Source organism: Sinocyclocheilus rhinocerous, unplaced genomic scaffold (genome assembly GCF_001515625.1).
Source record: "Sinocyclocheilus rhinocerous isolate Xijiao unplaced genomic scaffold, SAMN03320098_v1.1 scaffold196, whole genome shotgun sequence".
Lineage (NCBI taxonomy): Eukaryota > Metazoa > Chordata > Actinopteri > Cypriniformes > Cyprinidae > Sinocyclocheilus > Sinocyclocheilus rhinocerous.
The window spans coordinates 1,412,181-1,426,885 of NW_015633546.1; the positions used below are offsets into that span (position 1 = coordinate 1,412,181).

Below are 14,705 nucleotides of genomic sequence, written 5' to 3' on the forward strand. Positions count from 1 at the left end.
TCAGAGAAAGGGACGTGTGTGCACGTGTGTGTGAGGGAACATTCAAGAAAATATCTGAAACCTACAGCTAAAAAGCACATGTTTTTGAATTTCTCTCTTTTAAAAAGAAAAATCAGATAATTATATAAAATACACTTTAATTTGTTTATAGTGTGTGCCCTTTATTTAAGAAAACATAAAATCACCGGGTAAACTCTTACATTTCCTATGTCATCTCAGTAGACACTTTGCACTTTTTTCAACCTTTTAACTCGGTTTCATGGATAAGAGACACTCTGAAGTATCATAGGTACAGCAAATATGGTGTAAATATGTTGTGTGATTTTATTTCTAGCATATATTTTCATTAATGGCATTGACTTGTATTTTCCCTCAATGCTTGTTCAAAGTATATTTAGAATTCTAGCTTATCAGTATTATTATTGTAATAGAATCGGAATTTTCAGGATTAAACATACAAATCCAAAATTCTTGATGTTTACAATAAATGATAAACCCCACGTCACATTAACATTTCCTCGTTTTATGAAAAGTCTAATTCTGATATGCAGTTACCACAATAGCATAAAATTTACCAAAGAGAAGCGTGAATGACTTCATAATATAAGGCAAAAAATTGATCTCATATGTTCAAATCAAAAGGAAATGAGCAAATATATAAAAAAAACACTCTGCATATCTCAAAATGGCTGACACATCACTGCACAACTCAAATTTTCTATAATGCATGTAAAATCATAAATGTATTACAAGCCGAAATAAATAATCATAATTCGGAGATAATACTGAGATTCAACTTTGTTTTTTCCCGTGCCTCATCACAGTTCTTATCAAGCACATGTCACTTAGCATTTAGCAACCAGGCACCTCTGCCCAAACCAAGGATAAAAATATTAAAAACAGGATGAAAGATCTCCGAAATTGCATAAATAAATGTAAAAGCGAACAATTTTACATCAGATTTGCTTACAAATAAAGACATTTGTGCAGAGCTCGTATAGATCAGCTACCTTGTCACCCACCTGTTAATGTTTGGAGCTTCAGTCCTAGAACTCGGAATAAAGTTCTCAAATCCCGAATATGAAGTCGAAGGATACGCAGGTTCCATCTCGCAAATTAATCGCGATTAACGGAGAGCGGACATTGTTAATATTCATCAGTTTGAGACAGAAAGGTGGCTACATGAGTTTATGCAGTGAACTTGTCAAATAAGAACCAAAAACGTCATGAAGGGGGGTCAAGGGACAACCAATAGTTTTTCGTGCGACTTTTTAAAATATGGATGAACCGCATATCCTCGAAAATACCCGGGAATATATTTTGGCCCTATAGCATAAATGATTACAACTTGTAACATCTCCACAACTAAATCCAAAGCACTGGCAAAATACAACATTGACTAAAATGCAAAGACAAAAATATATGTACTCGGATACTGCCACTTACTTGATTTATAGGAAGACAGAACTTGAAGAAAAAAAAACAAAACACAAACCATAACCATCGGTACCCAGTGATGCAGTACTTTCCTGCCAAAGAGCCGAAGAGTCAGACCCATTCATTGGTTGCCACTGCACTTTCATTTTGACGCATCTCATTTAAAAAAAAAAAACCTGTTATAATAAGTAATACACCAAGAATTCGGTTTCTTTTGCTGTCTGTAAATGTATTTTTCTTGTTTTTCGAAAGGAGCCCATCTTCATGAGTCATGAGAGGCTTTCTCTCTCTCTCACTCACTCTCCCTCCCTTCTTCTCTCTCTCTCTCTCTCTAATACCGGCTCAAACTGCATTGTCAACTTCCGCCCTGCTGTCTCTCCAGTGGCTGGCCTGCATACAAAACCTCCCAACCATTTCAATGTCCCATACATTCTGCAGTTTAATTTCCATTCAAAAACGATGATATCGACCAAATGTGCTCTTCTTGTACACGGTTCTCACATTCTGCAGCTCTCTCATTCTCTTCCGATGAGCTGAATCTTCCCGCCTGTTTAGTCACATGTTGCCTCTCACGTCACTAATTTGACTAACTGACCCAGCATCACACTGTACACATTGCATTAAACACACAGAACAAGGACAACACACTGAGTGACCAACAACTGGCTTTCGTTTGAGTCTGATACAACAGCTGAAGAGGTGACAGGGTGTTTCACTTTTGATGTTTTTTCTTGTCCTCGAGTTGACTAGGCTAACGTGTTGCAATCTGCGGCTTGGTTATTTCGTGGCAGATTGAAAGGGAAACAGTGACTGCATAGCCATTTCAAAGAAATCTCGGATTATCGCATACATATGAGCTCACTTAAGTCACCGACAAATGGGTTCATTGTTATTCACCGAGCATACACTTAAAGTTAACCCAAAGGAGTGAATCGAGGCGTTTTGTAGCCTTTTATTTCTTCAAGAAGCTTGGTTTATGTCATCTTCAACATGAATCACTCAGTCACATAGTTCTCACTTTGGCTCACTCTCTGACGGTTTGAGACCGAGAGCAGTTTGAAAAAAAAAAACAGCTGAGGCCAACAGTAAGTGGGCGGGCCGGAGGTGAATCAACAGCTAAATTTGTGTTCGCTCTCTTTCACACACACACACACAATCTCTAATTCCCGCTCTTTTTCTACACGCATATACTGACAAATTTTTATAGCAGATATTCACTTCATTCATACTTGCACAAACACTCAAGACTGGACCACATTTAGAATGTGTATTGTTTTATGCAAATTATTTGACAAACTAAACTTAATCTCATCCTTGAGATGCAACCACAAAAAGGTGTCTCTCAGACCCTGCAGTAAATGCAATTACTGTAAAAGGAGTGGTATGGAAAGGGAGGCAGACAAGTTCCAACCTACACAACTTCCTTCATAACTTCCTGCCAAGTTGTCCTGCGGTTTTTGAGAGGACCTTTTGGAAGTCTCTGATGGCTAACCACACACTTCCATGGCATTTTACTAAAAGTACTCTTGTCAAGTGACCTCATAACTTATAAAATTGCAGTTGATTCAGAAATAAACATTCGGTCATTATTTGCTTTCCCTCATATCATTCCAAACATTTTTCTTCTTCTATGAAACACAAAAAAATGTTCCATTTGTGTTCCACAAACGAAAGTCAAAGGTTTTTGAGAACATGAGGGTAAGTGAATAATGAGATTTTTCATTTATCCATTTAACAGTACAAATCAAGTGATTTACTTATAATGGCTTCAGAATATGAGATGTTTACAGAGGCGGACAAAGTACTCAACTCCATTACTTGAGTGAAAGTACAGATACTGCTGGTCATTTCTATTCATATAAATTACATCATATATAAATATATTTAATATATAAACGTAACATTTTTCTTATATACAAGCATGTGTGTGTATTTATATATACATAAATATACACAGTGACAGTACACACAAATATATTACGTAAACAAAAACTTATTCTGGATGCGATTAATCGCGATTAATCGGTTGACAGCACTAATATACTTATATATATATATATATACACACATGCATACATATATCTCACTGACCCCAAACCTTTGAACAGTAGTGTATAAATGTACATTCATTCCATAATTAATTATTTGGTTTGGCCAGAACTCACTGCATGTGCTTGTTGTGAGGACGTTCCATGCGTGAATGCGCCTGGGGAAGCTGGCCTTGGTGGATGTGCGTATGTTAAGCCAGACTGTCCAAAGAAAAACCGCAAGACATTTATGTCCAAAACATAACAAGAGCAAAGAAATGCTACTATTTTAGGCTATTTAGGTTATTCCCTTTATCTTAATCAACTGAACATCTGCAACAATGCAACAGAAAGACTATGGTAATATAGATTTCATTAATTGGCTTGGCTCTGACCTTGCCAGGAGGGATCTGGACAGCAATAGAGGGAGTAGGCAGCAAACCTGCAGCGCTCACATGCAGAGCCTGCGGATGCATGGGCCTCAATGGACTCTGAAAACACAAATATGAGTAATGTTTGCACAGACACAGGCATCCAGTGAACCTCTGCACTCAGCTGTTCAAAGCAGCTGACCTTCCTTTGTTCCTGTTTATCAGAGTTTACATCCTGACCGGCCCTACTTACCGAGTCTGTGAAGCCAGACTGCTGGTTAGCATGTTCCAACTGTTTCTGCAGGGGAATCCCAGCACTGGGGATGTAACCTGGAATGAAAAAAGGAATACAGAAGGATTGCAAAGGTGTCTGCCAAAAGGAAGATGGAAAAATGTTTTAAACCTATGTGGGACAAGCCCTGTTGAAAAACTTACTGTCTTGCTGTCTACTGTATACATACACTAGTTCAAAATTTTGGGCTCAGTAAGATTTTCATCTTTTAAAAAAGTAATTCTTCTATTCAGCAAGGATGCACTTTATGCATATTTTTACTGTCACTTTAAATTAATATTGTTACAAAAGTTTTCGATTACAAATAAATGCTGATTCTTTTGACTTCTTATTCATCAAAGAATCCTATTTTTTAAAGGGGTCATATGATGCTGCTAAAAAGAACATTATTTTGTGTATTTGGTGTAATGAAATGTGTTTATGCGGTTTAAAGTGAAAAAAACACATTATTTTCCACATACTGTACACTATTGTTTCTCCTCTATGCCCCGCCTTTTTGAAATAGTTTATTCCTGATGTCTTAAACTCAAGGGAAATGTAGGCTAGGACAGACTAAATAGAGTGGAATGCTTTCAAGATGAGGTGAAGTGCTATGTGGTCAATAGTACTGGGGATTTCCACAGTATTTAAGAGGAACGGTCAAAAAAAAAGATCTAAATTAAATTGAAAATAAATGTTGAGTGCTGAATAAATTTAATCATTATTAAGGTATTTACATAAGCCAATATCAAAACACACTTGCACCCAACCACATAATTCAGTGCCACTAAAAAGAATAATACAGACAAAAGAAAAATCGAAATAAAAAGACCACAACTATTTATTACTGTTTTAACAAGTTCTTTTAAACAGATTATTCATAAAATTTGTTTTTGAGTGCAATTTTGTGAAATTCAGTTGGTTGGCTAAAAACATTACATTTACAATTTAAAATCATATGAAAATATTATTTCCCTGTTCTCTGAATAAGGGAAAAGGTGCATTCATCAATGTTAATGCAAGCTATAGACGGCCCTGAGTGGGAGGTCTGTTACAGAACATGGAAATATAGTCTAATCTGTTCCTACATTGTTTAGTTAGTTTTAAAACCACATTTAACTCTAGTTGTGCCATTTAGTGGTAGCATTATAATGTTACTAATGTTGGCACAGCTGTTGCCGACGTCTTCAAATGCATAAAAGAAACTTTCAGACACATCCCACTGTAATACTGAAATAAATGGCATACCCGGTTGCAAAAGGAGGTCTACCAGCTGAAGAATAACAGAAAATGACTTGCATGTGACAGTAACGCAGTCATGTGTTCTACGTCATTACACTATGATGCCAAGCGTTGTGTGCTATTTAGCTTTAATCCAAAAGCCTTCAAAGTGTAAGTGGTGAATCTTATCTTCAAACCCTAACATCTATCTGCATTGGACTGAAGTGAATAGCTATTTGCCATGGTGGTAAAACCTCTGCCCTGATTGGCTGTGAGAAAGGTAGGCGTGGCGAGGGGTTGGTTGAGAAGAGCTTTGAAATGTAGCCTGTACAACAAAAGGAGAAAAAAAAGAATGTAACTTTTCTTAAACAGATCTTAATCAGACACTAAATTATTGTTACACAAACTTTTATATTTTTTATAACTTATATTCACTACTGATCTCCAAAAACTTGGAGATCTGAAATCTGACGTTTATCAATTAAGATACTATATATATATATACACACACATTACTATTCAAAAGTTTGTGGTGGTAAGAATTTTTAAAATGTTTCTGAAAGAAGTCTCTTATGCTCACCAAAGCTGCATTTATTAGATCAAAAATACAGTAATATTGTAAAATATTATTACAATGTAAAATAACCATTTTCTACTTCAATATTTTTTTAAATATAAATGTAATATATTTTGAAATGTATTTATTCTTGTGATAGCAAAGCTGAATTTTCAGCAGCCAAATAGTTGTGCTGCTTAGTGTTTTTGTGGAAACTGATATATAATATGTTTTTCACAAATTTTTTCAGGATTCTTTAATGAATATAAAGTTGAAAAGAACAGCATTTATTTAATATGAAAATATCTGTAACAATGTAAAATACTTTACAGTAAGTTTTGGTAACTTTAATAAAAAAAAAATAAAATAAAAAAAATTTATATTATACACACACACACATACCGTATATATTAGTGCTGTCAAACGAACGATCGCATTCTGAATAAAAGTTTTTGTTTACATAATATATGTGTGTGTACTGTGTATATATATATATATATATATATAAATATAAATACACACACATACATGTATATATTTAAGAAATATTTACATGTATGTGGGGGCGTGTTCGAACGAGCCGTTTTAGGTAGGTGTGGCTAACTCTTAACTTTTATAAAGAATATCTCTTTGGATTTGAGACTTTAGTCTTTGCAACTTTACAGATCTTCTTTATGCACCAAGAGCTTGTAACACTCTAAAGAGAAAGGAAAAAATGAAATCGCATCATATGACCCCTTTAAAATAAAGTATAAAGTATTTTACAATATTATTGTTTTTATTGATTTTTTTGATACATGAAATAAATGCAGTCTTGGTGAGCGTAAGATACTTCTTTTAAAACATTAAAACTAAACTGACCCCTAACTTTTGAATTAGTTATTCTAACTAAAACTGCACCTTAGATTGGCTGATTTGAAACACTATTTATGCACCACAACATTAGTAATCACTTATCACCACACATATTTAAATATACTATTTCATTATAAAACACACACAGGCACATTACACACACCAGGCTGAGAGGTGAAATGACTGTGGACCGCATAGCCCTGCTGCTGATGGGGCAGGTACTGCATGGCCTGGAATGCTGATGCACCTGGAAAAAGAAAATGATAACATCTTGCAAGCAAGTAACACATATCCACATCTAAACATATGGACTGAAGGAAAATACGAACAAGGCACCTCTAAGTTGTGAACCACTGGCATAGTTGGCTGGCACCGGCTGACTGGAGGCAAAAGGTGATGCATGCTGCGGCTGAGTGACTCCATACGGGCTGTGACTCGGCTGGCCTCCAGAATACTGGCCATGCTCTGTTCCACCTGCACTGAATCCCGGCTGAGATTGGAAATGACGCGTCTGAGACGGTGGCAAGCAGCCAATAATGGTTTTAATGAACACAAGCACACACACCGGAAAAAAAAATAAAGATTGATTTAAACTAAAATATCACACTCACAGGAATGACTGGAGACTGGAAGAGCTGTTTGCTGCGTTCCCCAAGAAGAGCACCTGGACGCCCATGACCAACCTGACCTGCGGAGTGAAAATGAGCAGTGGAGCAAAATGAAGTCATTATTGAAGGGCAATTCTAGTAAATTCTGACAGTTACAGCTTTATACTTCTTTGACAGATCACTGAAGATGCCAAACAGTGGTCACCTTGCATGCTGAGAAGGTGCTGCCCAGAGTGGATGGCCATGTTAGACTGGTATGTTGCCGAAGTCAGAGATGTCATGTCACTGTAAACATATAAAAGAATTCTAGTTATAATAAACTGATTAACAAATGTCATTTTCAAAATCTCTGACAGCTTTGGATAATAATTTCTCGTCATATATATATATATATATATATATTTTGTTTCTCATCTGTTCTTGAATTTCTTTAGATCGCGGCATGATGTGTTGCTCTTTAAGCATATGCTTCACTTGGTCAGGTTCTATTTAAGTGATTTCTTGATTCAACAGGTCTGGCAGTAATCAGGCCTGTGTGTGGCTAGTGAAATTTAACTCAGCTTTCTAAAATGATGTGGTTAATCATAGTTCTTTCATGATTTAAGAGGAGGGGCAAATAATTTTTCACGTAGGGCCAGGTAGGTTTGGACAGCTTTTTTCCCTTAATAAATGAAATTATCATTTAAAAACTGCATTTTGTATTTACTTGCATTATCTTTGCGTAATATTAAAATTGGTTTGATGGTCTGAATCTTTTAAGTGTGACAAATATGCACAACCAATATTTTTTTAAGGTCTTTTATGCTCAACTAGGCCTGGCTGTCACGATAACAACTTTTTGTTGTGTGATATATTGCCCCAGAAATAATTGCGATAAGCAATATTATCCCATACAGATTTTTCCCTGACCTTTTTTTCTCTGTAAATTAATGGTGCACACAGGGCAGGACTTAGGGGGGTGGGGGCCCCTGGGCTTGAGGTTATGTTTGGGCCCTATACCTACACTACAAAACAATTAATATGCAACATGTCTAGGCTATAGTCAAAGTTTTAATGTAATATTAAATATTCATTATAATATAATAAACTAGATGTGTCAAAACCCTGAAATAACTTTGAGCAAAAAAAAAAAAAAGCCAGAGATGTTGGCTTATTAGTATTATAAAAGTTATTGTCATATCTGTGTCCTCTTATGTCAGGTTCTTATTTAATCAATAAATTCAATCGAATAAAAAGACATGCTGGCTATTAACAATCAAATTAAATCACTATCAACAAAATTCATAGATGGATTGTGCATAAATTTTATATAACGTTTTAATGTAGAAATATTAAATGATTGCAAAAATGAAATAAGATACTTTTTTAAATATGAAACTACAACCGCCAGTAGGTGGAAGCAAGTGACTGTCTTAATGAGTGAGTTGAATCAACCGATTCATTTAAAAAGGTGATTAATTTAACTTTGCAAACGACTACTTATAGTTATAGCCTGATTGAATCATTTGCTGGTCCGTGTAACGCTGAGGAACAAAACACTGTTGTTCGGAGACGCAGCGGTTCTGCTGTTTGTTCTATTTTCTTTCCGACGGAGCAAAATGGAATTTTGTGTCTGAAAGTTACTCTGTATGTTGTTGTTTATTGTACATTTGCGATCATGCAGATATTTGAAAAAAAAAACAGGACTCTTGTTTGTGTGATAGGCTAAGTCCTATATCATAGGCATAGCTATGTTATAAAAACAGAAACTCATCAAATTGCTATTTTTTAATTTAAAATCATTTTGATGACATTTCTTCCCCACTATGTGTAATGGCAGTAAGACGAGAGAGAGCGCTCAAAACTCATCAGATGATCGCATAATTTAGTGGAATATTAATATAGTAATATAGAATCATCCTCTGTAAAGAAATTATGTGTGAACATTTGAGAATTTATCATTATCTTTTTAAATGTGCGCCCTTTGGGGCTAAAGGCTTAATGGAGCTGTTTAAAGCCATGTGATAACAAACTAATCGGTGCAGATGCGCTTCAATACGTGTGTCCTTCTTCTATGTGAAATAATCATAAATACCAGTTTATGCTGTTTGATTGTTGCCTTGAAGGTCGTAGTTGTAAGCTGTAGCCCCGGCTGGCCCGTTTAGATCTTGCGTGCGCAGTGGAAATGCGGCTAATAATTTCTGAATTCTGACTGGCATATAACGAACAAATCAAACAAACGTAAACTGGAAAAAGGCGGGGCCCCCTACAAGGCGGGGCCCATGGGCTGCAGCCCACTCAAGCCCAGTGGTAAGTCCGGCCATGCGTGCACACTATTGATGAAAAACACAATCACTACTTAGCAGTCAGATGACCGTATACACAAAGGCACAGATCCCTAAACAAGGCCATATCTGCAGATGAAAGTTTTTTTTTTGTAGAAGCATTTTTTAAAATTTGAACTAGCACCTCATGACTACACCACACTATGTACGAGAAGCTGCAAAAGACACAGGCAGAAGCGGAATGTACAAACATGGTGACATTAATTTTTAAGTAAATATAATGGGCGATATATTGCGTCACCAAAAATTATTGAGGTCATGTACATATATTGCGCGACAAGTCGATATACTGATTATTGCGACAGGCCTATGCTCAACAAGGCATACACAAAAACAGTAAAACTGTAATATTGTGAAATATTATTACAATTTAAAATAACTGTTTTCTAACAGAACTCTTTTCTGTTTGATTAGTGGCAGTCAGAAGAAGTCTGAGCATTGAAAACTAATTTTTTATCATCATGTCTGCTTCTGCTCTTCTCCGGCTTTCTCAGTCAACTTCTTGACTGTTAAAACAGTTTTGAGTACCAGACAAAACACTTGTTTTGGATTCCAGACAACTATGCTGACTAGTTGTTCGGATCCCAGACAAAACGGAGAGGATCTGGCTTCTGGGGCTTGATATACTATTTATGGCGTGGAGACTTAACTTTTCCATTTGACATCTGAATTTGCCAGCTCTCTTTTGCATACCTCTGTTCTTTCCGTCGTCTTTTCTCCTCCTCATGTAGGACTTTCTTCAGCTGCAGAAAAAGCTGATGCTTCTCCTCTTGAAGACCCTGCAGCTTCACTCCCATCTTCATTATCTAATAAGAAAGAAATAAAGGGTTGTTCATGAGTCCTAAACAACATAATTACAACACCATTTGTAAATAATCCAAGTATTAGTCAATCATATAGACGCACCTGCTCTTTTGTTTCCTCTAAAGACATTCTCTCCTCCATCTCTTTCTTCCTCTTCCTCTCTTCCTCTTCTTTTAGTTTCTGCTCCATCATTTTATCAACCTCTTCTTCCTCTGAGATAAACAATTGATAACCGATCACAAAGTACACATGATCAACAACACTATAATTCACACAATACACCATAATTCAATATGGAAATTATTTTATTATTTATTTTAGTAAAAATAATATACAGCAGAATTCTGGGCTCACCTTGCCTCTTCCGCTCCCTCTCTCTCATAATGTGCTTGTGCAAGGCACGTGCCATGGCATTAGACAGTTTGGGCCTCTCCAGAAGAGCCGGCATGATGGTAGGGATTGGCGGTGCCAGCTGTCGAGATGTTAGAAAAATTTTACAACATTAATATCAGCATCTACATTTTTAGTCACTAATGAGTCCACTAAGACTGAATTCAGATTTTAGTGGCCTTACCACAACTAGAATAGTCAGAGTGAGAAACAATTCAAGAACTGATAGTCAGGAAATCATTTAACCATGTTAAATGGCAACGTTAAAAATATAACAGAACCAAGAACATTCTTAGCATTGCTGTACAGCAGGATTTAGACATTTGACGGGTTCAGGATGACACATCACAAACACAAACTTAGAGCAGCTGTCAAAAAGTTGACAAGCCTTGCTAACGTTGTTTAAACCAACTTACCATATCAATTCTAAAAACCAAAGACTACGAGTTAGAGCAAAATATAAATAAGAAGAAAGAGATGTGGTAATCTGAGAAGCAATACAAGGCAATAAATTAGCAAACTCCCTGAACTGGGTTAGCTCTATAAAGGCTTCACAAGCTAGCTAGCTAAGCTTGCAGTAACCTGAACGTTTTGACAGTCGATTCAGTTAATCTGTCCAAGAAAATCATCTTTCATAAGCTCGATGTTACAGACGAAAGCGATTTCAGTATTTTCTATTTGCAGTAAGTTGCATTAACACCCGACCATTAGGCCAGCAGGCTAACGGCTAAAGTGACAGCTTAGCCAGCTAGCTTGCAAAATCAGCGAACTAAATAAAACTCTTGCAGTGACATTCGTGGAATCTTCATGTAACGCACTTTTGTCCGTTTCTGAGATTAAAAGTATGCTGAGCTTGTCTGAAGGCTTTCCTTAAAGAAAAATAAACAAGTGTATCAGTAATTAACCGAAATATAAAAATTGACAGGAAACCCAGTTTGGCGCACTTCCGCTGTGGACGTGTATTGATGACGTCACGCGTCAGTGAGCAGAAATGAAACGCCCATCAAGACGTTTCATCGGCCCGGCTTGCAGCTATGGTTTTGAAAATATTTTAGCTTTTTTCCCCACATAAGACAAGTCTTATAAGGAATATAATTTACATAATCTGCTATCGTCTAAATAAAATGTCTATTAGTTACATATATACATAAATATAAATATGTGGGAAATAAGTTTTTTATTTTGAAGGCAAAAGCTGAGCAATACCTAAAACAATACAAAGTTTGAAAAATAAAGCTGTTAAATGTGTTCATTTTTTATTGTAAAATTTATTTGATGTTTTATTTAGTTTATTTCTTCTGGTTTTCTTTTTCGGTTTCTGTATGTACCTGCACAAGTCTGCTAGGCATAACTTTTAATTATTTTTAAATCATATGCTTAATTCTTCATGAAACCTTTTATCTATCTATCTATCTGTCTGTCTGTTCTCAGATATGTGAGAAAAGCATAACTCAAAACCCATTAAAGACTGACACGGGCAGCTTTTTACATCAGGTTTATAATTATGGCAAGCTTAAGATTGGTGACCATGACAATTAACGCTTTTAGGGGAAAAGGAACAAAACACACCAATCCATGATACAAACAAGCCAAAAAAAAAAAAAAAAAAAAAAAAAGAGGCCAATCAAGTCATGAACGTCAACCTCATAATAATGATTATAAGAAAATTGAAACATAAACAAGCAATCTCCTACAACACGTCAAATGAAAATAAACATTTTTTTGAAATCTTTTAACCAGCTTATTCAAATGAACAGCAGCCCCAACCCATTTCAAAATAATAATTATTGGCAACGGTACACAAACACACTTACACTCACACACATTACATGGTATGATAGTCCAGTATTATCAGTGATTTTGGTCTGTGCAAATATGGTGGCTAAAAAACAAACTCGAACCAAACATTAAAGATCGACAGAATAGCAAGGTGACTGCAGGTTGCATGTCGGTGCAGGGGGAAAGTGAGAAAAGGTGAAAGGAGAAGTGTAGAACATTGAAAAAGCTTTTACGGATATGAGTACCACTAATTTACTGAAACAGACCAGGACGTAGGTTGTATCCGGTCTGCCTAAAAGCAAGACTGAGGGAGGAACTCTTAAGTAGGAAGGAACAATATGCAGGCAGCATAGAGTACAAACAATATTTCACGAACAGACTAGGAGGATATGAAATTGCATTCAACATGTACACTTCAAGTGGCCTAACGTATTGATCATTTTATTTTAAGGAAGGGTAGTGTGGGGCAAGTAAATTGGTTACACATCTCGCAAAACATTCCCATAGACGCTTTCATCACTGTAGGCAATGTAAAGGAAAAAGTCTTCTTCATGGTGCTCCTACAACACAGAAACAGAGACGAAGAGTTTAGAGATGCTTCTTTTTCATTAATCAAAAATGACATTTAATGAATTCTACTGATATAAACAAACAAAAATAATTATGTTCAGATACATTCAAATGATGTACCTGGTAAAGCAGCCCCATAGTGGCTGATGTTGGAGGAATGACGTTGTTTACAAAGAAGAAGAGGGCATCTTCGGCCCTCAAGTGGATCCTTTTCCGAATGAGGAAGTAGAACTGCCCCACTTCCGAAATAAGAAAAAAAAATGTCAATACATATCCTTCATTTTTTAATACTATTAAAGATTATGCAAATTGTTCTGTATTGCTCAAGGAAATGAACCTGTGAGGTCAGACGGGACAAGATATTTCTTCTTGTCCAGATCTCCTATTCTGGCTTTGGGAGCTTTCTCGACGATCACCTGTGGAAAACAAATCACTGCTGGTAATAACAAACACTGACAGTAATGTGAGAACAACAGCATCTTTTAGTAGTATAATAACAATGCTGTTATGGGAATTCCCCAGCTTAGGGCACATTCCCATTCTAACAATTTTGGTTGCTGATATTTGACGGTCGACACATAATGCAACCGAAAACGAACCCAGTGTGAGGCCACATGGTAATGTGTCAGAAAATTTCATATTCTAGTCATTTAGTCCTCGATTCTGTCAAAATAACAAGGTTCATATGAATGACTCGCAGAGACGATCTCTCTATATGATATTTAATACCTTGAATGTAAACTTACAACACATAATCTTATAAAAAATGTACTGGTTATTCTATTACTTGTACTGTAAACGATGCCACAATTTTGTATTGAGACGGAAGCTAACAGGCTAACGCCAGTCCCTTCATATATTTGAAGGACAGCTTAAAACGACGATGACAATGCACGATTTCGCGTGTTTTTAGACGAACGATTATTTTCACACGGTTTCCCCTCATAAATTAGCGTTGTCACTGTGTAAAGCCTCGGTTTATGTTATTTGTACGAGCGGGGCCCTGACAAAAACAACTAATTTGTCTGACTCACAGGCACTCTATCCGGGTACTTCTTTCTGATTTTCTCCCCTTCAGACCGTCGCTTCTCAAATGGATGTTCTTCTTTGTACATAAACTTCATTGTCACAGGCTGGGAGATCTTAAAAATCTCCAAGAAAATCTGCCGTAGATGGTGTTTACAAACTAGCTTGCTGTTTCTTTTTCTCTTTTGGATAACTGCGTCGGAGGGCGGAGGGATATCCAATAACAAGGAACAAGGGAGGCGGCGAACGACACGTCACATTACGTCAGTTGCGTAATGACGTCTGCAGTAGCCTGGAGGCTTACGTGGCATTACCTGAAACTGTAGAACAGGGGTGCCCAAACTCGGTCCTGGAGGGCCGGTGTCCTGCAGAGTTTAGCTCCAACCCCAATTAGACACACCTGAACCAGCTAATCAAGCTCTTACTAGGCACACTAGAACCTTCCCAGCAGGTGTGTTAAGGCAAG

At 36.5% G+C, this 14,705-nt stretch overlaps 2 protein-coding genes across 2 annotated transcripts; both read right to left on the reverse strand.

The window, feature by feature from the left end:
- Positions 1-3,578: 3,578 nt before the first annotated feature.
- Positions 3,579-11,666, reverse strand: LOC107744477 (G protein pathway suppressor 2-like). Its single transcript, XM_016558147.1, has 11 exons — positions 11,281-11,666; positions 10,829-10,946; positions 10,577-10,686; positions 10,364-10,476; positions 7,552-7,631; positions 7,350-7,426; positions 7,075-7,249; positions 6,902-6,985; positions 4,089-4,165; positions 3,860-3,955; positions 3,579-3,686 (listed from the first exon to the last, which is right to left on the reverse strand). Exons 1-11 carry the CDS (start codon positions 11,281-11,283, stop codon positions 3,579-3,581), a joined length of 1,041 nt encoding a protein of 346 aa, XP_016413633.1. The 5' UTR covers positions 11,284-11,666.
- A 677-nt stretch (positions 11,667-12,343) lies between these two features.
- Positions 12,344-14,544, reverse strand: LOC107744462 (gamma-aminobutyric acid receptor-associated protein-like). Its single transcript, XM_016558131.1, has 4 exons — positions 14,248-14,544; positions 13,551-13,629; positions 13,334-13,452; positions 12,344-13,203 (listed from the first exon to the last, which is right to left on the reverse strand). The coding sequence occupies exons 1-4, from the start codon at positions 14,335-14,337 to the stop codon at positions 13,123-13,125; spliced, it is 369 nt and encodes a 122-aa protein (XP_016413617.1). The 5' UTR covers positions 14,338-14,544; the 3' UTR covers positions 12,344-13,122.
- Between the last annotated feature and the right edge of the window lie 161 nt (positions 14,545-14,705).

Bases quoted from the DNA above. Each gene is read 5' to 3' on its own strand.
- LOC107744462 (XM_016558131.1), bottom strand. From the start codon at position 14,337: ATGAAGTTTATGTACAAAGAAGAACATCCATTTGAGAAGCGACGGTCT. The intron at 13,453-13,550 runs GTTCATTTCCTT...TTATTTCGGAAG, and splicing joins TGTCCCGTCTGACCTCACAG to TGGGGCAGTTCTACTTCCTC. The intron at 13,204-13,333 runs GTACATCATTTG...TCTGTGTTGTAG, and splicing joins CTATGGGGCTGCTTTACCAG to GAGCACCATGAAGAAGACTT.
- LOC107744477 (XM_016558147.1), bottom strand. The intron at 7,427-7,551 runs GTGACCACTGTT...TTCACTCCGCAG, and splicing joins GCACCTTCTCAGCATGCAAG to GTCAGGTTGGTCATGGGCGT. The intron at 3,687-3,859 runs GTCAGAGCCAAG...TTCTTTGGACAG, and splicing joins TCCAGATCCCTCCTGGCAAG to TCTGGCTTAACATACGCACA.